Below are 23,403 nucleotides of genomic sequence, written 5' to 3'. Positions count from 1 at the left end.
CATGCCCGCTTCAGCCGCCATCACTCTAACGTCCTCCCTCAAGCGGCCTCTGGGCTCCGATGCCCTGGCGATCTCCTCAGCCAGAACCCCCGACGTCCATGCACACGCACCTCCTTGGCCATAATCGTCCCCTACCTCCACCTTCACTTTCGGATTCCCTCGAAGCATCTTCAACCCCCGTTCTCACCTACGGTAGCTAGCCACAGAAGTCAGCTAGCTAGCTGGCTAACTTTTATCAACGTTTTTACTTCTGACACCAATGTAATGACCTGACTAGATCATAAAAGAACAACTGTCCAGACAGAGGATTGAGTTTACGAATGGACGGTTTATTAAACCAACTTTACACAGGCTACTGTTTGGCCGTAGCCCACGCCAAATAAATGAAAGATAACCCACAAGCCAATCGTGACCTTCTCTTGTGAAGCCCAGACGTAAAGAGAGAGAGAACAAAGGCTAAACCTGGTCTTAACTTCCAATGCTCCATCCCCCTGCCCAACCCCCCTCCACGCCACTCCGCCAACCGCCAGGATGCCCGGCATCAGAACATTCCAGGCATTCCCGTGATTGGCAGATAGCAGGTTGATTGACATGTCGGACCCCGCGAACACTGGGTACTGGTAGGTACAACACAACCATCTACTAGCCTAACACATAACACACAGCTGTCTGTGCGGGTCGCTACAATATGTTATATGGTTCCTAAGGATGGCATAGCTAACAAATTGTCAGCCAACATAACGTGTAAGGTAACTTATTTGAAAAGTCATTACTTTATTACATTGATCAACATTTGTCATAATTAGTTAAAGCAATGAATTTGTATCCGCTCTCGTTGGACTTCGGCTGCTCACTTGAACAGAAAGGTGGTGCGGCGGTCGTTCGTGGGCAAATATTTCATAAAAATCTGGCATTCTCTGGATTTGTGGTTCCTTCAGGACAACTGGGAACTCGAATAAAAACAAGGTCGAATCATGATGACGTCGTTGATCTTCAGGTCGTAGCTCTAGAAAGAGGCCTGAGTTCCGGATTTACGATTCCGAGTTGGATGACCGTTCAAAACATATTTTCCTAGTTGGAGCTCGTTATTTCCCTTGTTCCCAGTTGTCTTGAACTCACCGAAATCAAATTTTCGCAGCTCCGAGTTAACAGTTTTGAGCGCGACACAAATTATGCTTCATTGACAGCATGGCCAATGTTTCATGTTGATCATTTTAAATTTGGAAAAGAGACCCCTAATCCCAGATTTAGTGATTGTTTTGCAATTACATTTACATTTTAGTCATTTTAGCAGACGCTCTTATCCAGAGCGATTTACAGTTAGTGAATACATTTATTTATTTATTATATATTTTTTTTATATACTGAACTGCAATGCTTGCAGTTAGCCACTGATTACTTCCAAACCACTCATTGTTGAATTTGCGATTTCCAACTTGTGTAATGTTTATGTCCAATGGCCGATGACCACCGATACGTTTTATCTATAATTTATCTTCATATGACAAGGATTAAAATGGATTTGCCAGCAGATTGTCGACTTGATTCATGATGATGACTGCTAGCTAAGATTTTGAAAGTATGACGTTGACACGAACAGTCCAATCAAAGCTACTGTAGATATAACGTGATTGTATCTGTGGCCAATGACCTTGAGCCTTCTTGGATGGGCACTTCTAATGTAACTCTATGGCAGCACCCAAGGGGCTTGAATAGATTTTTTTTAGTTTACAATGTGGGGCTCAAAACAGGTTCTGCCCCACCTGCCCTGAATGACGGGTCGCCACTGTCATACTATGACCAATAAGCATACTATAAACTCAAAGTACATCACAAATAGTACAGTTAGTATGAGTATTCGAACACAGTTTAAGAGTAGGCCTTTACTTGCAATTGCCCTGTAGGTGGCAGTGTTGACTTTATGACGACACGAAGTGATTAATCTAATTTCAAAACGCACGGCGCGTCTATGTCCATAAGGGGTGCTGTTTGACTTTACCGGCAAAAATAAGCTTTTGAAAAAATATTTTAAAACATCTAAATATCCTGATTGAACAACTTGGAACCACACCTCAAAAACAGAGAATCAGCATAAGTACGGTCGGTGCTATACGTTGGTGTTTGAAAAGGCATCAAGCGAAATACTTTGGCTACTGAATATCCAAATTGTTTGGGCACATTTAAGGACGGAGGTAAGTTAGCGCCGCGATTGAGACTTTCCTGTTCATGTAGGCTAGCCCACTAGCTAATTCTGTAAATGAAAGGGGGTACGTGGGCATTGTTACAATGTTTCTCTTAATGAGAAGGGTTATAGTTGGCCAAACCCAGAGACAATTGTGTTACGTTGCCTAGAATCAAAATCGCCCTGCACTTTGACATTTTCAACATTGATTCAATTAGTAAATGTTTTATGCTTTAAAGGAATCGACCTGACTCTATCAAACTCAAGTCATTACTATTTGAATGTTAAATAATGCTTAGCCTATCGAACTACATAAAGGTAGGCTATAATGTATTTTGTGGCTATTCCCTTGGAAATGGCGTGTTGTGATGTGATCTGTCAGGTGTAAATCATACACTTGTTTGAGTAACTCTAGCCCAAGATTAGCGGACTAAATTCAAAGGTGAAGGAAGTGTTGGTGAAGTTCATCAGAAACTTCCTAAACCGTGGAGTTTAGTCCGCTAACCCAAGTCTACCGTTACTCCTTAAGGTCGAATAATCTTATGTTATTTTCAGAGGTAGACGGAGTTTTTGGCTGCCAGAGCCAATCTAAAGTGAATCGATTCTCAATTGTGATACGGTTCTAAAACATGAAGTCCTTTACTTTCATATCACATCAAAATATATTCTCAAATGCTAAATATACACTTACTGTACACTGTTTTAACCAGCTTTAATGCAGTATTTTTCAGTGTTACACTAGCGTTTCCCAAACTCGGTGCACGTTTTGTTTGTTGCTGTAACGCAACACAGCTGATTCAAATGATCAATGTTGATTATTTGAATCAGCTGTGTAGTGCTAGGGCAAAAACCCAAACGTGCACTACTTAGGGTCCCAAGGACCATTACACACAGGTGTTCGGAGCGTGCTAGATAGCAAATTAGCACTGGTGGTCCCTTTTGTCCTCCGTAAACACGTACTGTAACATGGGAGATATGGCCAGATGCGTGTTAATGTTCTGACTCATGGCTCTTAACAAAACGCCCCTGTACAGAAGATGCCTTCGTCCAGTGACTATTATGTGTAATGGAACTGATGGCCTTGAGATGGTGTTTTTCAGTCTCTCGGTTTAAATGGTATATCGCCCTAGCCTAGTTTACCTCACGTCACCTCAAACTCCAGAACTGGATTTGGAGGTTGTCTCTACTGCCAGTCCTTGGTATGATAATAGGAAACTATGTGTAACCTATGGTAGCAGTAAAGTATAAAGAATATATATACATATACTGCTCAAAAAAATAAAGGGAACACTTAAACAACAAGTCCAAGTCAATCGCGCTTCTGTGAAATCAAACTGTCCACTTAGGAAACAACACTGATTGACAGTAAATGTCACATGCTGTTGTGCAAATGGAATAGACAACAGGTGGAAATTATAGGCAATTAGCAAGACACCCCCAATAAAGGACTGGTTTTGCAGGTGGTGACCACAGACCACTTCTCAGTTCCTATGCTTCCTGGCTGATGTTTTGGTCACTTTTGAATGCTGCCGGTGCTTTCACTCTAGTGGTAGCATGAGACGGAGTCTACAACCCACACAAGTGGCTCAGGTAGTGCAGCTCATCCAGGATGGCACATCAATGCGAGCTGTGGCAAGAAGGTTTGCTGTGTCTGTCAGCGTAGTGTCCAGAGCATGGAGGCGCTACCAGGAGACAGGCCAGTACATCAGGAGACGTGGAGGAGGCCGTAGGAGGGCAACAACCCAGCAACAGGACTGCTACCTCCACCTTTGTGCAAGGAGGAGCACTGCCAGAGCCCTGCAAAATGACCTCCAGCAGGCCACAAATGTGCATGTGTCTGCTCAAACGGTCAGAAACAGACTCCATGAGGGTGGTATGAGGGCCCGGCGTCCACAGGTGGGGGTTGTGCTTACAGCCCAACACCGTGCAGGACGTTTGGCATTTGCCAGAGAACACCAAGATTGGCAAATTCGCCACTGGCGCCCTGTGCTCTTCACAAATGAAAGCAGGTTCACACTGAGCACGTGACAGAGTCTGGAGACGCCGTGGAGAACGTTCTGCTGCCTGCAACATCCTCCAGCATGACCGGTTTGGCGGTGGGTCAGTCATGGTGTGGGGTGGCATTTCTTTGGGGGGCCGCACAGCCCTCCATGTAGCCTGACTGCCATTAGGTACCGAGATGAGATCCTCAGACCCCTTGTGAGACCATATGCTGGTGCGGTTGGCCCTGGGTTCCTCCTAATGCAAGTCAATGCTAGATCTCATGTGGCTGGAGTGTGTCAGCAGTTCTTGCAAGAGGAAGGCATTGATGCTATGGACTGGCCCGCCCGTTCCCCAGACCTGAATCCAATTGAGCACATCATGTTTCGCTCCATCCACCAACGCCACGTTGCACCACAGACTGTCCAGGAGTTGGCGGATGCTTTAGTCCAGGTCTGGGAGGAGATCCCTCAGCAGACCATCCGCCACCTCATCAGGAGCATGCCCAGGCGTTGTAGGGAGGTCATACAGGCACGTGGAGGCCACACACACTACTGAGCCTCATTTTGACTTGTTTTAAGGACATTACATCAAAGTTGGATCAGCCTGTAGTGTGGTTTTCCACTTTAAATTTGAGGGTGACTCCAAATCCAGACCTCCATGGGTTGATAAATTTGATTTCCATTGATAATTTTTGTGTGATTTTGTTGTCAGCACATTCAACTACGTAAAGAAAAAAGTATTTAATAAGATTATTTCATTCATTCAGATCTAGGATGTGTTATTTTAGTGTTCCCTTAATTTTTTTGAGCAGTGTATGTATATATATATATTTTGTGGTCCTCTGTAGCTCAATTGGTAGAGCATGGCGCTTGTAATGCCAGGGTAGTGGGTTCGATCCCCGGGACCACCCATACGTAAAAATGTATGCGCACATGACTGTAAGTCGCTTTGGATAAAAGCGTCTGCTAAATGGCTTATTATTATTATTATTATTATTATTATTATTATTATAATATTATTTATATATGCAGGGCCAGGGGAATTCTATCTTTTTGGTTTGTTAGGGTTTTCAGTTCATGTCTGAGGTGGTCAGAACAGCCAACATGCACAGCTGAGCCTGGCATGTGGGGAGTGTACGTTACTCCTGCTAATGTGGAATTCTGTGGAGTAACCTATGACCCGTGACACGCAAGGGGGCTGATAAAGATGTCAGGAAATGTCAAACTAGCTGTATTGAGTCATGGAGGTCGCGGATCCCATTGTGTGACACGAACTGCATTCTTTCCTGTACATTTTACTTTGTACCTGTTGCAGATAGGTATGCATGAAGGTTAAAGTTGCCCCTTTCTTTGAAAGGGCACCCTAGTGTTCACTGCCACATTAGCGACGTAAGTAGTGGGGGTGAAGAAGAGAGGTTATTGTACTGTAAGTGAAAGGTTCACATACATTGACCATACTTAACCTTTCACGAGGAGAGTGTCTCACTTTGGAGACCTATTTCAGTAGGCATACCAGTAACTAATTCTGGGTGGACAGGACACTATATGTGAATTCCTTTTATGGACTAATGGTTCTCTTCCCCATTTAATTTGGGTTTGACGCATACAGTGAGAGGAAAAAAGTATTTGATCCCCTGCTGATTTTGTACGTTTGCCGACTGACAAAGACATGATCAGTCTATAATTTTAATGGTAGGTTTATTTGAACAGTGAGAGACAGAAAAACAACAACAAAATCCAGAAAAACGCATGTCAAAAATGTTATAAATTGATTTGCATTTTAATGAGGGAAATAAGTATTTGACCCCTCTGCAAAACATGACTTAGTACTTGGTGGCAAAACCCTTGTTGGCAATCAGAGGTCAGACGTTTCTTGTAGTTGGCCACCAGGTTTGCACACATCTCAGGAGGGATTTTGTTCCACTCCTCTTTGCAGATCTTCTCCAAGTCATTAAAGTTTTGAGGCTGACGTTTGGCAACTTGAACCTTCAGCTCCCTCCACAGATTTTCTATGGGATTAAGGTCTGGAGACTGGCTAGGCCACTCCAGGACCTTAATGTGCTTCTTCTTGAGCCACTCCTTTGTTGCCTTGGCCGTGTGTTTTGGGTCATTGTCATGCTGGAATACCCATCCACGACCCATTTTCAATGCCCTGGCTGAGGGAAGGAGGTTCTCACCCAAGATTTGACGGTACATGGCCCCGTCCATCGTCCATTTGATGCGGTGAAGTTGTCCTGTCCCCTTAGCAGAAAAACACCCCCAAAGCATAATGTTTCCACCTCCATGTTTGACGGTGGGGATGGTGTTCTTGGGGTCATAGGCAGCATTCCTCCTCCTCCAAACACGGCGAGTTTAGTTGATGCCAAAGAGCTCGACTTTTGGTCTCATCTGACCACAACACTTTCACCCAGTTCTCCTCTGAAACATTCAGATGTTCATTGGCAAACTTCAGACGGTCCTGTATATGTGCTTTCTTGAGCAGGGGGACCTTGCGGGCGCTGCAGGATTTCAGTCCTTCACGGCGTAGTGTGTTACTAATTGTTTTCTTGGTGACTATGGTCCCAGCTGCCTTGAGATCATTGACAAGATCCTCCTGTGTAGTTCTGGGCTGATACCTCACGTTTTCATGATCATTGCAACGCCACGAGGTGAGATCTTGCATGGAGCCCCAGGCCGAGGGAGATTGACAGTTCTTTTGTGTTTCTTCCATTTGCGAATAATCGCACCAACTGTTGTCACCTTCTCACCAAGCTGATTGGCGATGGTCTTGTAGCCCATTCCAGCCTTGTGTAGGTCTACAATCTTGTCCCTGACATCCTTGGAGAGCTCTTTGGTCTTGGCCATGGTGGAGAGTTTGGAATTTGATTGATTGCTTCTGTGGACAGGTGTCTTTTATACAGGTAACAAACTGAGATTAGGAGCACTCCCTTTAAGAGTGTGCACCTAATCTCAGCTCGTTACCTGTATAAAAGACACCTGGAAGCCGGACATCTTTCTGATTGAGAGGGGGTCAAATACTTATTTCCCTCATTAAAATGCAAATCAATTTATAACATTTTTGACATGCGTTTTCCTGGATTTTTTTGTTGTTATTCTGTCTCTCACTGTTCAAATAAACCTACCATTAAAATTATAGACTGGTAATTTCTTTGTCAGTGGGAAAACGTACAAAATCAGCAGGGGATCAACTACTTTTTTCCCTCACTGTAGTTGCACACTACACAACAGATGATGGGGACAATGGATACATCTCAACACTAGACCTCTTTCAGACCTGAAAACATGTAACTTGATTTTGAAGAGACCCATCATCACCTACTATATCAATGTAGGCCTACCTGCTTTTAATTTAGTGCCAGGCAGGCATCACTACACTGATGCATTTCTCGATTTAAAGCAACCGTCCTAAAGACCTCAGAGTTCCAATACAATTATAAACACCATTCATCTAATCGTGGATGGCAGTGCACTGGATTCCATGAAAGATCCATGTTGTTCTCAAGCCGTTGCTTGAAAACTGACGTGGGCCAATTTTTAAAGGTGCCATTAACCAGTTGGAAAGTTTATTTTTATTTTTAACCAGACCCCATGAAAAGGCCTCATTGTAATTCCTCGTTAGAGACCACCCCCCTCCTTTTTCTCTCCCCTTTTGACAGTGAGCCACTGACCCACATCCAAGATTTCACCCGTTTGGTAGGTAGCTTGCATGACTCTATTGCATTTGCAAACGCTTATACTATAGGGTTGTAACTATTGAGCATGTCATCTAATAACTGTGTGTGACCATTAAAGGGGCAATCTGCAGTTGCTACATACATTTTTGGATATGTACCCATTGATTCTTGAAGAATATAACTTATAAATGTCTCATGAGCTTAGTTCAACTATCGTACCCCATTTAGAACCCAAAATATAAACTTGTTTTACTCCAATGTTTGTAAACTAAGTAAATGTAAACAAACGCTGTATAGCCTCAAAACATGGTTAAAACTATGTTGATATCATGGATGCTCCATGTATGAAATTGAGTGTTTACACTTTTCCAGCCCCGTCCCTCAGCCTTTTACCGAAACAGTGGCGGGGAAATATTTTGTTATTGTTTCAACTGCAGATTGCCGCTTTAAAACATCTAATGGGCTAACAAGGGTATCAGAGCATTTTAATCTCAACATTGTTGTTGCTATTAGATCTCATTTGAATGATTCGAGGATCACAACCAGTGCATGAACCCTAAGGTTCCATTGTATCTTTGCCTGCTCACATGTAATGCTGTTAGAGCTGGCTCTATTAATTGGTCATCACATTGTTGGGTTACACTCTAGTAGTCTAGGCCAGAGGCATTGTCTTGTTGTTTGTAGTGGGACCTGGCACCTTATCCTTTGAGGGAACAGGGCTTGGCATTATGAGTCCATGCCAACAGCGATCCTTCCATGGAATCTTTTTTTTTAGCTTTGGTGTGTTGTGTGAGCTGGTCTTTAGTCAGGGTTGATCATCATTTTCATCAATGTCTCTTATCACATTACCTCTTGTCTGTTGTTGTTTCTCAATTCATAAATCCCAGTAAGTTATAGCCATTATCTCTTTCAAATACAAGCTCTATGATGCTAGCCATTGATGTTTTTATATAAATATGCTGTTCATTCTGACTATTTGGAAAAGAGGGCTGTAATGAAATGTGTTTTGCCACACATCTCTTACAGGGGGAGTATGTTAGCATTCTTGAAGGAATTTTTAGCCACGTCAGTGTTTGGTGAGTTAGCAGGAAGTATCATCACTGTCAGCCTACTCATGGGGAAATTAAATGAACAAACCCATGCTGAGAATATAAGTTTTTGCTAACTGCCTTAGAATGGTCAAGTTGTTGCCTTGTCTAAAAACGTATTTTCTTGAAGATAATCATTTAGTCAATTTCTCCCTTCAAGAGAAGAAGAGCTGGGTTAGGGGAGAAAAACTTGACAGTTGGAATTGTGATGCATCACATGCTGCCTGCTACTGTAACTGCATTGGGTTTACCGTGTCACATTTAGTGTCGTTTTAATAAGGTTAGTCTCTGTGCTTCTTTGTCGTCCTTCTAGTTTTGGCTTTTCTGCCTGTTCAGCACAGATAACAGGGAAGCCTCGGCTGCACTGAGGATCATGTGAAATCTAGACTGACACAGGAGTCCAGTGAGGGTAGGAGGATTCCATTATGTGTGTTTTGTACAGAGTTGACTTTGAAATCCACTAAGGTAATACACTCTCAGACAACCTCAGTTTTCACTGTACTTTGAGTTCTCACTCTGTCGATGCAAAGATACACATGCATTTATAGAAGGTCGCTGGAGGGTTATGGCACAAAGAATAGGCATTGTCTCAAGGGATCCTAATAGGGTAAGAACTATTACTGTCAACCATTATGTACTGTCTGAAGAACCACCTTGCCCATTTTAATGATAAGACAAGAAGTTGGGTGGGAGGAAAATCCCTTTTGGGGACCCAGAACGATTCTTCCCAGTTCCCACGGGGTAGCCAATGGTAGTTGAACAAATAAACAGCTGTGACCTAAGAAGACATCAACAATTAGCACCATCTTATCAAGGTCTCTCCAGCACTTCAACAGATGAGTCTCCAGTATAATTCAACAGAACTGGACTGGCATTCTTCTGAAGAGGTTAGGCTGCTCATCGTGGCTCTTCGTGGGGAAACCTCAAATTAGAGCGAGACGGCCCCAGAGCTCTGGAGAGTCTGGTTTATTTATACAAGATGATGAGCATGCCGTCAGAGACCAGATGAGCCCAAAGCGGGAGTTTCCGTTAATCCTTACCTCATCGGACAAGTATTTCAACTGCCCCGAGTCCCCCCCCCCCCCCTGTTATTCTTGTCGTGCTATGAATCATGGGACGCTTGGTCATGAGGTTACGCTCCTCTAAATGGTGTCACAGGAGATATTCAGAGCCCAGTGCTGTCCTACAGACAGTTCACAGTTCTAGCCCTCTTTCCGAGTACTGTGTTCTCACAATGCTGTGTGTGGCCTCACTATAATCACTTTCTTAAGTGTACCTGCTCTGGGGGAAAACCGTAAGAGGTCAACACAGGGATAAGTTAGACCCAGACTTTGCCTGAGCAAGGCTGGCTCAACTAGTGGCTCAACTCTACAGACACCTGTGTCCTATTTGACTTGTGCCAGCCTGCAGGGCCTGGCCTTTGTGACGTAATGATGGGCCAGTGCTTTTGGCACTGCCTGCCTTGCCATCCATCCACACCCTTTATATCATCATAAGTCTGTGTATAGACTTCCACCTCATCCCAATAAGCCATGGGGCTTGAGAACTTCTCTACACCCACTGACCAGCCCATCTTACAACCCTGATGCCTTTACCGTACACCAGTCTTCTAGCTTTCTGACTGCCCTGATGACTGTTAACCAAATAGCCTTTTAGTAAGTGAACTATACAGTTAGCCGCCAGTTGACTCTAAGTGTATCAGGCTAATACCTTACCTTTAACCGCTGTGATGCCCATATGCCAGCAATGTGCTTGTGCTATCAAACGACCCACTCTCTGTGTGTGTGTGTGTGTGTGTGTGTGGTGCTTTAGTTTTACTCTTACTTTGCCCCCAATTGTTTCCAAAACTATATGCTAATTTGAATGTCTGAAGGAGGTTATTTCTACAGTATTTTTGTATCGGGTTTGAGAGTGCATAGGCTTGAGCTTGTTCTTGTGAAAAGGTGTGTGTGTGTGTGTGTGTGTGAGAGACTCTCCACCACACACACATTCCTAAACAGTTTCCTCACACAGCCTCTGGGCACGATAAAGCAGAGCTGGAGGAGAGCCATGTCATTATGAAAAGTGTAATCAAACGATCGGCAGCGGGCCCAAAGTAAACTAAAGTCCAAGCCCAGTAGTGGAAAACAACCTGTAGAAGCAGAATCCTTGGAGCAGGCGGTAACCACGGCACCGCTACTCCCCTATTTGACCTAGATATTTTATGTGTATGTGTTGATATGTAGGCTGGGTGCCCTTTTTCCCCCCTTTATTTTGTAGGTCTGTCCTTGAGCTGTTCTTGTCTATTAATGTCTATTTCGCAACAGCTAATGGGGATCCTAATAAAATACCAAAAAGCCGCAGCTCAAATTTGGCTTAACGGATCATCAGTGACAACCTTAAACATGGCAATAAACCAAAGATGACACTAAGTAGTATAAACCAAACTTAATGATGTGGAAAATGGTCTTGGCAGAACTTTTCCACACTGCAAAGAGGTAATATAAATGGCTTCAGAGATGGTCCTCCGGAGTGTTATCATTTTGGCTTCTTCATGTGACTTACAAGGCTGGAAATGGGATGAGATAGGAACAACCTAGAGGCGAATGGAGGATGCTTAAGTCCTTACAAGGGCAACTGGCCCTTTAATGTTTGCAGATGTTTTTCACCCTTGGAATGTCTTTCTCATGTCTAATGTGCTTGTCACTTGTTTGTAAAGCTGTATGTTAGATGTGTTATGCATGTTTGTGTGGCCATCCGTGTCTGATCAAGCCTTCCGTTATGTCAGAACTTGGAACAGAAGTCTGGCCCACTGTGTTCGGTGGTCAAACCACACACCCTTGAGTCTTTGACCTGGGGGACGGGGCAATGTGAGTCAATGTGTCATCATCAGCACTCATGTAGCGCTTCTCCCTTTGAGTAGGAAGCAGATTTACTCACAAAGAACTGCATCATTTAAAATAGTGCAAGCAAAACACTGTTCAAGACAAGACGCTGGTTTGGGCAGAATCAAGTAAAAAGTATGCCGCTACGGTGCTACCTTAGGAGGTTATGCTTGCAGTGATATGTTGCATAAAAAGAAAATGAAGAACTAATAGGACTATGTTTACATTACATTGGCTATTATTTTAATAATCTCCTCTTGTCTCAACAGATTAAACCCTACGGACTTTAATCCGACTGGATACCGAAGAAGGATTAAGACTCCGGGAGGCTTGAGAATCAGGACCTGATCTTTGGGGGACTGGGTTTGAGGATTGACCAACTTTGGATATTTGATGCAAGGGATCTGGATGCACCAGGACTATCCCAAAATTGAGGGTCACAGGGGCTACCTGTCTTCACCAGCCTGCAGGGCGGCGACAGAAAGCAGGGCGCTGAACCGACAGAACCGGCGGAGCCCAGGAATGAGCGAGTTCTGGCACAAGATGGGCTGCTGCGTGGTGGCCAAACCCCCACCGGTGAGTCTGGGCCAGCTGCCCCTTATTTACTCATGTAGAGGTATAAAATGCCCACTACTTTAACATTCTCTGTCAGGTTTCACAAAATGCCCCATCTAATAGATGTAACAGACTATGGAATATACTCCCCAAGCTTGCTTTATATTAGAACCTGGCCACTTCTATTCAACCCTCTCTTGCCAAGATGTGTTTCTCAGAGGTTGTTGAGGTCCCTGGCAAGTCTTGCAAATCTTGTAGCCAAAGGCAAGGTTTGGGCATCCCAGGCAGCCAAGCATGCTTACTCTGACCACAAACTAGAACTTGAAAAGTGTTTTTGGCTGTTGCATTCAACACAAAGTTATCAGAGCTTTATTGGCATGTACAGTGGGGAAAAAAGGTATTTAGTCAGCCACCAATTGTGCAAGTTCTCCCACTTAAAAAGATGAGAGGCCTGTAATTTTCATCATAGGTACACGTCAACTATGACAGACAAAATGAGATTTTTTTTATCCAGAAAATCACACTGTAGGATTTTTTTATGAATTTATTTGCAGATTATGGTGGAAAATAAGTATTTGGTCAATAACAAAAGTTTCTCAATACTTTGTTATATACCCTTTGTTGGCAATGACACAGGTCAAACGTTTTCTGTAAGTCTTCACAAGGTTTTCACACACTGTTGCTGGTATTTTGGCCCATTCCTCCATGCAGATCTCCTCTAGAGCAGTGATGTTTTGGGGCTGTCGCTGGGCAACACAGACTTTCAACTCCCTCCAAAGATTTTCTATGGGGTTGAGATCTGGAGACTGGCTAGGCCACTCCAGGACCTTGAAATGCTTCTTACGAAGCCACTCCTTCGTTGCCCGGGCGGTGTGTTTGGGATCATTGTCATGCTGAAAGACCCAGCCACGTTTCATATTCAATGCCCTTGCTGATGGAAGGAGGTTTTCACTCAAAATCTCACGATACATGGCCCCATTCATTCTTTCCTTTACACGGATCAATTGTCCTGGTCCCTTTGCAGAAAAACAGCCCCAAAGCATGATGTTTCCACCCCCATGCTTCACAGTAGGTATGGTGTTCTTTGGATGCAACTTGTCGTGTTTGGAGAACAAAGAATGCTGAGTTGAGTTTTTACCAAAAAGTTCAATTTTGGTTTCATCTGACCATATCACATTCTCCCAATCCTCTTCTGGATCATCAAAATGCACTCTAGCAAACTTCAGACGGGCCTGGACATGTACTGGCTTAAGCAGGGGGACACGTCTGGCACTGCAGGATTTGAGTCCCTGGCGGCATAGTGTGTTACTGATGGTAGGCTTTGTTACTTTGGTCCCAGCTCTCTGCAGGTCATTCACTAGGTCCCCCCGTGTGGTTCTGGGATTTTTGCTCACCGTTCTTGTGATCATTTTGACCCCACGGGGTGAGATCTTGCGTGGAGCCCCAGATCGAGGGAGATTATCAGTGGTCTTGTATGTCTTCCATTTCCTAATAAATGCTCCCACAGTTGATTTCTTCAAACCAAGCTGCTTACCTATTGCAGATTCAGTCTTCCCAGCCTGGTGCAGGTCTACAATTTTGTTCTGGTGTCCTTTGACAGCTCTTTGGTCTTGGCCATAGTGGAGTTTGGAGTGTGACTGTTTGAGGTTGTGGACAGGTGTCTTTTATACTGATAACAAGTTCAAACAGGTGCCATTAATACAGGTAACGAGTGGAGGACAGAGGAGCCTCTTAAAGAAGAAGTTACAGGTCTGTGAGAGCCAGAAATCTTGCTTGTTTGTAGGTGACCAAATACTTATTTTCCACCATAATTTGCAAATAAATTCATTAAAAATCCTACAATGTGATTTTCTGGATTTTTTTTCCTCAATTTGTCTGTCATAGTTGACGTGTACCTATGATGAAAATGACAGGCCTCTCTCATCTTTTTAAGTGGGAGAACTTGCACAATTGGTGGCTGACTAAATACTTTTTTTCCCCACTGTACATGCATGCTTAGAACAGTCAAAAGTTAAACACTGCCCGACGATCGCTCTACCCATTTAGATTTTACGCCAAGACCCTTTTAAATGCATCAAAGTCCAATACATCTGTTGGCAAAGGCCAGTGTATTTATGATGTTTTTCAGACTCCATCTGCAATCACTTACAGGCTGATATCTTTAAACGGGTGACGTTTTTATAGCTTGCAGTTCAGGGGCATCCACATCGTGAGCGATATCTTGAGTGCCATCTTTGATTTGTTATTGCACTATACTTAGGGTGAATGCCAGTCAATAATATTCACTGACCATCTGACCCATGGCACATGTTCAACAAAGATGTTGCCTGTAATATACAGTACCAGTCAAAAGTTTGGACACACCTAATCATTCAAGGGCTTTTCTTTATTTTTTACTATTTTCTACATTGTAGAATAATAGTGAAGCCATCAAAATGATGAAATAACACATGGAATTATGTAGTAACCAAAAAAGTGTTAAACAAATCAAAATATATATTACATTTTGAGATTCTTCAAATAGCCACCCTTTGCCTTGATGACAGCTTTGCACACTTGGCATTCTCTCAACCAGCTTCACCTGGAATGCTTTTCCAACAGTCTTGAAGGAGTTCCCACATATGCTGAGCACTTGTTGGCTGCTTTTCCTTTACTCTGCCGTCCGATTCATCCCAAACCATCTCAATTGGGTTGAGGTCGGGGGATTGTGGAGGTCATCTGATGCAGCACTCCATCACTCTCCTTCTTGGTAAAATAGCTCTTACACAGCCTGGAGGTGTGTTGGGTCATTTTCCTGTTGAAAACAAATGATAGTCCCACAAAGCCCAAACCAGATGAGATGGCGTATCGCTGCAGAATGCTGTGTTCGCCATGCTGCTTAAGTGTGCCTTGAATTCTAAATAAATCACAGACAGTGTCACCAGAAAAGCACCCCCACACCATAACACCTCCTCCTCCATGCTTTACGGTGGGAACTACACATGCGGTGATCATCCGTTCACCCACACCGCGTCTCCCAAAGAAATGGCGGTTGGAACCAAAAATCTCCAATTTGGACTCCAGACCAAAGGACAGATTTCCACCGGTCTAAAGTCCATTGCTTGTGTTTCTTGGCCCAAGCAGGTCTTTTCTTCCTATTGGTGTCCATTAGTAGTGGTTTCTTTGCAGCAATTCGACCCTGAAGGCCTGGGTTCCTGAGTGGCGCAGTGGTCTAAGGCACTGCATCGCAGTGCTAGCTGTGCCACTAGAGATCCTGGTTCGAATCCAGGCTCTGTCGCAGCCGGCCGCGACCGGGAGACTCATGGGCAGCACACAATTGGCCTAGCGTTGTCCAGGGTAGGGGAGGGAATGGCCGGCAGGGGTGTAGCTCAGTTGATAGAGCATGGCGTTTGCAACGCCAGGGTTGTGGGTTCGATTCCCACGGGGGACCAGTATGAAAAATAAAAAATAAATAATGTATTCACTAACTGTAAGTCGCTCTGGATAAGAGCGTCTGCTAAATGACTAAAATGTAAAAATGTAATTCACACAGTCCCCTCTGAACAGTTGATGTTGAGATGTGTCTGTGACTTGAACTCTGTGAAGCATTCATTTGGTCTGCAATTTCTGAGGCTGTTAACTCTAATGAACTTATCCTCTGCAGCAGAGAACTCTGGGTCTTCCATTCCTGTGGCGGTCCTCATGAGAGCCATTTTCATCATTGCGCTTGATGGTTTTTGCGACTGCACTTGAAGAAACTTTCAACGTTTTTGAAATGTTCCATATTGACTGTGGAAGAACTTCCTTTTTGCTCTCCAGAAGCGACCGCCGACCCTTGACCTCCTCAGGGCGGTACCATTTCCTGACCCTCACTCTTTCCTGGCCCAGGTTTTGCAGGGAGAGTTGCGTAATGGCGGGTTGTGTCCATCCGTTCCCACTCGTCAACAATGAACCCGGGGGCTCAGGAGAGAGGAAGGGGACTGGGCCACTGTCCTGTGGGATGGTTTTTTCCCTCCCTCCTTCCTCTTTTTTTTAATTTTAGGGCCTGTGTTTGTTCTATTGTGGGGGGAGGACAATACAGTTACGCCAGCTTTAAATAAATACATGCAAGTGTATCCAGAGGGTAGGGTCTTGTGTGGCGTGTCACTTTTTGAAGATTACTGTATTGAGACCCTTTTTACTGATGTTCTCATGAGACGTTGGTAGTTTGGGTCTGCCTAACTTCCTGTATGTCAGTTATGTAATTGCTACCCACTTTTCTAAGCATAGGCTATGACAAAGGGTTACTGACACACAACATATACTGAATGCCTCTCCTAAAATAAGTTGCTAAGCGACTGTTTCTCTTTTGCAGCACACGCAGCTGACCAATTAGCTAGACCTTCCATCAATCATCCACTGGATAGCATACCTCCCAATTAAGCAACATTATAGTGCAGGGTTTATTTCTGAGTTTGGTATGACTCATGGCTGCCACTTCAGAGTGGATGCCAACTAGCTGGGCATTTGGTTAGGTTTGGTATGCCTTTTTAATGATTCAAGGGCTGTTAGGACTGAAATACCAAACGGCAAAGTGTTTAAGTTGTAAATGATTGCCATATTGATACTCAGAAGTTGATCTACACAGAGTGAGGTCCCTACTTGATCGTCAAAGAATGTCAAAAGAGCCAAGAAAAGTATAGGTTTACCTTATTTGATCACATATGTTCATTGATTTCAATTCCTTACATTGCAAGGTGTTCACTGATTCAATATGTTAGCAAAATATGCTTGCTGAAATGGTCAGGAGGTTGTCTTTGAGTCTGTGGGAATGACTGATTTCCTCTGCCATGCCAATGTAGCAACAAGAATGGTCGGTAAGATGACTGATTCATTGGGTATGTAGGCATGCTCCAACAGGTCCTCAGAATTCACGATGACGTCAAGAAAAGACACCCACATGTGTCTCACACACACACAGTGGTCTACCTTGTTTTAGTAACATGACTAGCTCATAGGATACAGGGTTCAACGTTTGGTCAGCAGCATGTTTTTGTTTCTTTTGATGTAAACATCGGTCAAAGTTGCTTATGTAACACTTAAAATGGCCAAAGGTCTATATGCAGGTCAATGGCATAAGGCGACGATAAACTAACAATATAGTGGAAAATTAAAAAGCCTTCATTTTTTTATGGCTTATGCATAGCAAGAACATTGAATTTATTATTAGCCGTCAAACATAAAAAAATTTTTACAAATCCTCTACATGACTGCTTCTGGAAGTTTTTTGCACAGGCTTTTTTGACATTGTTTACTATCCAGCATCAACTTCTGTTTATTCTATAGTATTTCATCCCATGATCAATAGACCACCTCATGGTATACACCTATAACCAAATAAGCATTCCTCTCCTGTGTCTCTAATAATATATGCTGCTTAATCATTGTTCGATTAAGTGCATGTTTATTTTGTAATTTTAGAGCTGAATTAAAATCTAATTTTGCTTTCATTTTGTTTGTACAGCCACTGTGCTATCCATATTTTAATTACTATTTATTTGGTCACTGGCCACTGACCTCCGGCGTTTTGCATTTGTTTCAGAAGAAGAAGAGGAGGAAGATTGACTGCAGCATGATCGGAGAGCCCACAAACTTTATGCACCTCACACACATTGGCTCTGGGGAGATGGCAGAAGGTTTGCCGCCGGTATGTATAAGGTTTTGGCTACTTTCATAAAGATCAGCCTTTTTACACATTTTGTAATCAGTGTTTAGAAGAATGATAGGTCAGTCAGTAATCATGACAGATACATCTCTAATTGTAGTGAGTACTTCTGTTATTTTGTCTTTGCTTTACACTTGCGTTGCATGTCAAATTAGTTTTAAACTGTTATTTCAACATATTGCGTAAAACATATCAATGCACCATGGTACAAACCAGGGAATTGGTATTGTCCAGAGGTTTTCTTTGGACAAAAATGAATACAGAAACACTGAAGCTTTGATACATGAACACTAGTCCCACCTCCATTCGTTGGCTAGCTGGCCCATATCCATCCAGCCACCTGCAGCCCCACTTTTGAACAAGGCTTAGCCTGTGCAAGAGGCGGAAGTGTTCCTGTGAAACACAGGCCCTGAAATGGACCCCCTCCCTCCCACTTCATGCCAATGATGTTCCCTAGACCCTATTGCTCAGTCCCTCTTCCCTTTCTGGGAGTGATTCCAGAGGGCACACAGAGAAGGGACAGTGACAGGGGACACAGCTGGAAGGCCTTGGCTGCTAAATGAAAGGCCCCCTCTGTGTCCTGCAACACTGGTAGAGGATTCCCCCAATCATCTAGCACAGGAACCCAAAACAAGAGCTCCTTTCTGTGCCTGTTAAAGGGGTACTCTGACATCCCACTGAAAACCAAGTCAACTCACCAGTGATCAAGTCTTGTTTACTTAGCATTGACAACCTTTAAATGCATTAATGAGCATTAATGCCGAATGAGAGATACGTTTTTTGTTTACACTAAGCCGGCAACTCCACTGCGAACCATAACTAACCCTGATAATGATACAAAGGCCATTAATTGGAGTCAATGCACTGGAACAGTGCAAACAGGCGTGGCAGACAAACACTGCTGCCTTTTTGTTTAAGCAGAATTATTACATAACACCATTACAAAACGTCTGTCTGTGTAATCTTGACACTGCCTCACCTTCTGCGCCGTCAGTATTCCGACTACAGGTTTGTTTTGAGTTTTCATGCACAGTGTTCTAATCTTGCAAAGTTAGTTTGCATTTCCACATAACCACATCTAGTTTATCCATCAACTATTTACTTCCACTAGGGATTGTGGGGCTACATTGTGTTCCCATTCGGCATATCAAATATCAACATATCACACCAATATGTGAGCAAAGGGCACTTACTTAGCACAGTTTTTGTTGTATAATCCAGCTGCAGGTGGAGTGAATTAACAGGTACTCTTTACTAACACTTGTGACAGAACTGACTGTTACATAATACCAGAAAACAGGTCAGATTGTCAATGTCCTCTGTTCTTGCTGGCTGATGCTCAACTGTATTTTTACATTATTCTACCAGGGAGTGATGTTTGTGTGACTGACATTTTGTTCTTGTCCCCTCTGCAGTCAGGGTCAGTCCAGGAACAGATGAGGTCCAAAGGACCCAGCACCAATGGCAGAAGCAGCCTCTTATAGCCAGTAAGTACACTCGATATCAGGGCTGCCCAACCATCTTCCTGGAGATCTACCGTCCTGTGGGTTTTCAGTCCAACCCTAATTTAACACATCTGATTCTACTTATTAGCTGCTCAACAAGACCTTAACTAGCTGAATCAGATACGCTAAATTAGGGTTGGACTGAAAACCTACAGGACAGTAGACCTCCAGGAAGAGGGTTGGGCAGCCCTGCTCTATATAATCCAGTACACACACTTATGTACACATACACTCACTCTTTGGATCATACGGTTTTAGGGGTTAAATAAATATGAATTATGAAATTCTGGGGAAAGTATAACACTCTGGGGGAAAGTGCAGCTGAAAGTGTTCATCTTAATTAGTTTATTTTATACTGGGGATTTGTTTGTCAAGCAGTAGGATATTAAAGGATAGCTCTCCCCATCTTTTCTACTTTCAAATGATGACGATGAACTACTAGCCTAAGTTCTTGGAAAACTTTTTTTTCAAACACTTAACTGCATACTCTGTATTTAAGATTTTTTATTTTGTATCTGAAGATATTATTCTTCATCAAGGTTTTACTTTTACACTGCTCTCCAATGACGTTTTGTTGTGGTTTCAGACATATGGACCAATCCAGAGACTCGATGTGAGCTCCTCATTTCCCCCGTCCTCGGACCCAGCCTCAAGCCAACCTGCATGGACCAACTCTGCATATTGCACTTAGGCCCACAACAACCACAGCAAATGGCACAATAAAAAAGATGACTCAATTTCCCAGAATCCCTTTTAGCCCCCATCATCCAGTTTCAAATGGAACATGACTCTTGCCTTGAAGTGGGAAAGTACCCTGGATTCTCACTCAGCACTGGGGACTGGACAGGATTGTGTGGGGGCTTTTAGGTTGCTTTGATAGAACATAGGAGGTCTTTTTTTACACTTCAGACTGCTGGTGGATACGGATTTTCCCATTTGCCTCGGTCTCAAGCAAGGGATCGTCCGAACATTTCATATTTCTCGAACAAGACCATCTCACAAGTGTGATACTGCTCTTGCAACAACTCAGACAAACATGTTTTCTTTATTCTTGACTTGAAGTGGTGTGCATTTGTGCCCTTTTAAAAGTGTTGTCTGTAATGATTATAATGCCTTATAAGTAGTGAATGGTGGAAATTGAGCCCATCTGTTTTCTATAGTGCCATGACAAGCAGGCATTTTTCATATGTATTGCTAAAGTGCAGTGGTCAAATTGTTATTTAGGTTTTGGACGCAAAGTTGCTCAATTGACAAGCAGGATGTGGCATCACCCTTGGCTCCACCCGCTACTTGTCTGGAGTACTGTGAGATCCAATCCTAGCAGCATTGTAGACATCCAGGGGTGGGAGTGGTCACTTGTAGGCCTAGTTTGCTAATGTTTTGGCACTTTGCCTGTTTCACATGGATGATTCTTAGAAGTTTTCCACAGTCTTACTCACACACATTTCACCATTAGTCACTCAGTCTCTTACAACCACACGTCAAGTTTCTCATAGACACCCCTTCGTATATACTTCTACCTTAAGTGTTATTGCCAAAGTTATACCTTTTATATTGGGTGCTTTTTTTTTTACCATGCATGCTTTAACACCAGTAAATCTGAACACTGGATAGCACTGGCAGGTAGCGTAGCGGCAGTTAGAGCGTTGGGGCAGTAACCGAAAGGTCGCTGGTTTGAATACCCGAGCAGACAAGGTGAAAAATCTATCGCTGTGCCGTTGAGCAAGGCACTTAACCCTAATTTTCTCCAGGGGCACTTTACTACTATGGTGGACCATGTAAAACAACACTTCACTGCACCTATCTGGTGTATGTGACAAAAAAAAAATATATATATATATATATATATGTTTTTTTTTTCATTACCTTCTGTAGTGTCCCATAGACTCCCTTCTGGGGGTTTTAAACGTTTTAATGGGGTAGTAGTCTTGTTGCGCAATTCACTTGTAAGCATTTGCAAGCTGAATGTAAGATGCAGTAATTAATCTTGATCTAATTGCTTTATCTAAAAACTCACCAAGTTGGACTGTTAGTTCAGCAGGGTTATGTCACCAACACCTCAAATGTATCAAAAACTATGGCAACTTGGCTTTGGTTCTCCTGTTGCACAGTGTTGGTCTTAGAATTGGCCCCTGTCAGTCTAAGCTGAGACATGATCATTCGCCTTTTTGCTATTCTGAAAGGTGACCTTATGGGCTTTCTGTTTCAATGACGATCTACAGTTCAGGTTAGAAGAAACGGCAAAGAGAAAGTAATGGCAGATTTTTTTGTTTTGTTATTTATCATAGCACAAGTTATTTTGCCTCTACAGCTAAATGGACCCGCTGTTGTCATTGTATTCAATATGAAATTCAGATGCATGCCTACTACAGTTCAGGCAAACGCTTGCCATATGAGTGAGTTTTCATAGAAATTATTTTAATTATTTGTTTTAGGACTGCCCTCTTATATTTTTGTCAGCTGTGGAGCTGGATTTTTAAGTTCTTTGTTTAAGTTTTGATTAATATGTTTTAAGATTTCTTATCTCTGACTGAAGAGATTCCAGGATGCAATGTACTCGCTTTCTTTTTCAGTCTCTCTGAGATGTTGCATTGTTTTCCTGGGTCTCCCTCTTTGCTTCCTTTTAATTGCACACGTGTTGCACAGTCCTCCTATGCGGACGTTGGTGTACAGATGTGTAGTAGTAGAGTAAGTATTTCAACTGCCGCAAACCTGTAAGAGTGTTTTCTCTGCTTCTGGGCTTTTTCCCTCCTGAAATACAGTCTATATTTTATGTATCCCTGTGTGTTTCTGGTGTTTGTTTACTTGAAAGTGCCATTGAATTTGAAGGGGCACAACCTCCAGAGGTTGATATTTATGGCAGTGGTTCCCAAACTGTGGGGTGCTCCCCCGAGGGGGGAGGGTCCCCCATAAATATAAATAAATGTGTTCTTTTTTAACTTTTTTTAAGGAACTCAATCCGGCTATGCATTTCTCTTGAAAGTTGTAATGGTAGAATGCACAAGGTGCAATTTTGAAATTGGGTAGCGCATAATCAGTTCCTCTTGTCATGTTAGTCATTGCATACCTTAGAAAGCTTGTCAGAAATGTCCAGATAAACTAGCCCATGTCAGCTAACATTTTATTTTTTTGTCCATAGACATTGATGTAATTTTTGTCACTCAAATATCACATGAATACACATTAGACATGGCAAAATGTATAGAATTGCAAGAAAATTATTTTTAAAACGGCAAAAGAAATATGGGGGGCCCCTGAGTGAAAAAGTTTGGGAACCCCTGATTTAGGGAATAATGTACAGACAAATTATACCCAGTTTAAGAGTTTGGTGATAAAAGTAGACAATACTTTCTGAGTTTAGGAAAACCAAACATTGAAAGTGTTTAATTAGTAATCAGAACAAATCACTTTTGATATCAACCTCTTTTACATTTGCTGTGATGAACTAGACTCAAATTTCAGTTCCAATGTTTCCAACGGCCAGAGCAAATCTCACTGTGCAACGTTGCAGGAAGAGACTTTTACTATTATGAGAGGCTCCGCACATCTCATCCTCCAACATCTTGTGTTTTATTACAAGCAGCTGTCTGAGACCGCAGTAATCTCAACAACCTATAATAATGATTTTAATCTGTGAGGAGCCCAGAGTCTAACCATCGGGCAGAGTCCAGGATAACACATTCATTACCTACTTCACTGGGGAGGGGGAAAGTGCCCATGGAAAAACTGAAGATGTGGTAGGTGTAGTTTGGTGCAAACAACATGTGGGAAAAGACTGAAGCTATTGTCGTTGCAATGACGGTAGTGTAAACTTGACACAGGGCAAGGATGACTCCATAAACAAACTGCTGGCTGGCTGTAGTTAGCTAT

General features: G+C 43.0%; 1 protein-coding gene across 3 annotated transcripts; it reads left to right on the top strand.

Moving 5' to 3' along the window:
- Positions 1-1,999: 1,999 nt before the first annotated feature.
- LOC311125270 (CDC42 small effector protein 1-like) lies at positions 2,000-22,310 on the top strand. Of its 3 annotated transcripts, XM_084158387.1 has the most exons (6): positions 2,000-2,192; positions 7,821-7,857; positions 12,060-12,366; positions 17,906-18,010; positions 19,444-19,515; positions 20,120-22,310. In XM_084158387.1, exons 3-5 carry the CDS (start codon positions 12,184-12,186, stop codon positions 19,510-19,512), a joined length of 357 nt encoding a protein of 118 aa, XP_084014513.1. In that variant the 5' UTR covers positions 2,000-2,192; positions 7,821-7,857; positions 12,060-12,183; the 3' UTR covers positions 19,513-19,515; positions 20,120-22,310. The 3 variants fall into 3 exon arrangements, with proteins under 3 accessions (XP_084014513.1, XP_084014512.1, XP_084014514.1); XM_084158386.1 differs by lacking the exon at positions 7,821-7,857; XM_084158388.1 differs by lacking the exons at positions 2,000-2,192; positions 7,821-7,857 and adding an exon at positions 9,270-9,335.
- The last annotated feature ends 1,093 nt before the right edge of the window (positions 22,311-23,403 follow it).

Source organism: Coregonus lavaretus, assembly GCF_964263955.1.
Source record: "Coregonus lavaretus genome assembly, chromosome: 3".
In the NCBI taxonomy this organism is placed as follows: domain Eukaryota; kingdom Metazoa; phylum Chordata; class Actinopteri; order Salmoniformes; family Salmonidae; genus Coregonus; species Coregonus lavaretus.
This window is presented reverse-complemented; position numbering and strand designations above follow the sequence as displayed.

Bases quoted from the DNA above. Each gene is read 5' to 3' on its own strand.
- LOC311125270 (XM_084158386.1), top strand. From the start codon at position 12,184: ATGCAAGGGATCTGGATGCACCAGGACTATCCCAAAATTGAGGGTCAC. The intron at 12,367-17,905 runs GTGAGTCTGGGC...CATTTGTTTCAG, and splicing joins TGGTGGCCAAACCCCCACCG to AAGAAGAAGAGGAGGAAGAT. The intron at 18,011-19,443 runs GTATGTATAAGG...TCCCCTCTGCAG, and splicing joins TGGCAGAAGGTTTGCCGCCG to TCAGGGTCAGTCCAGGAACA.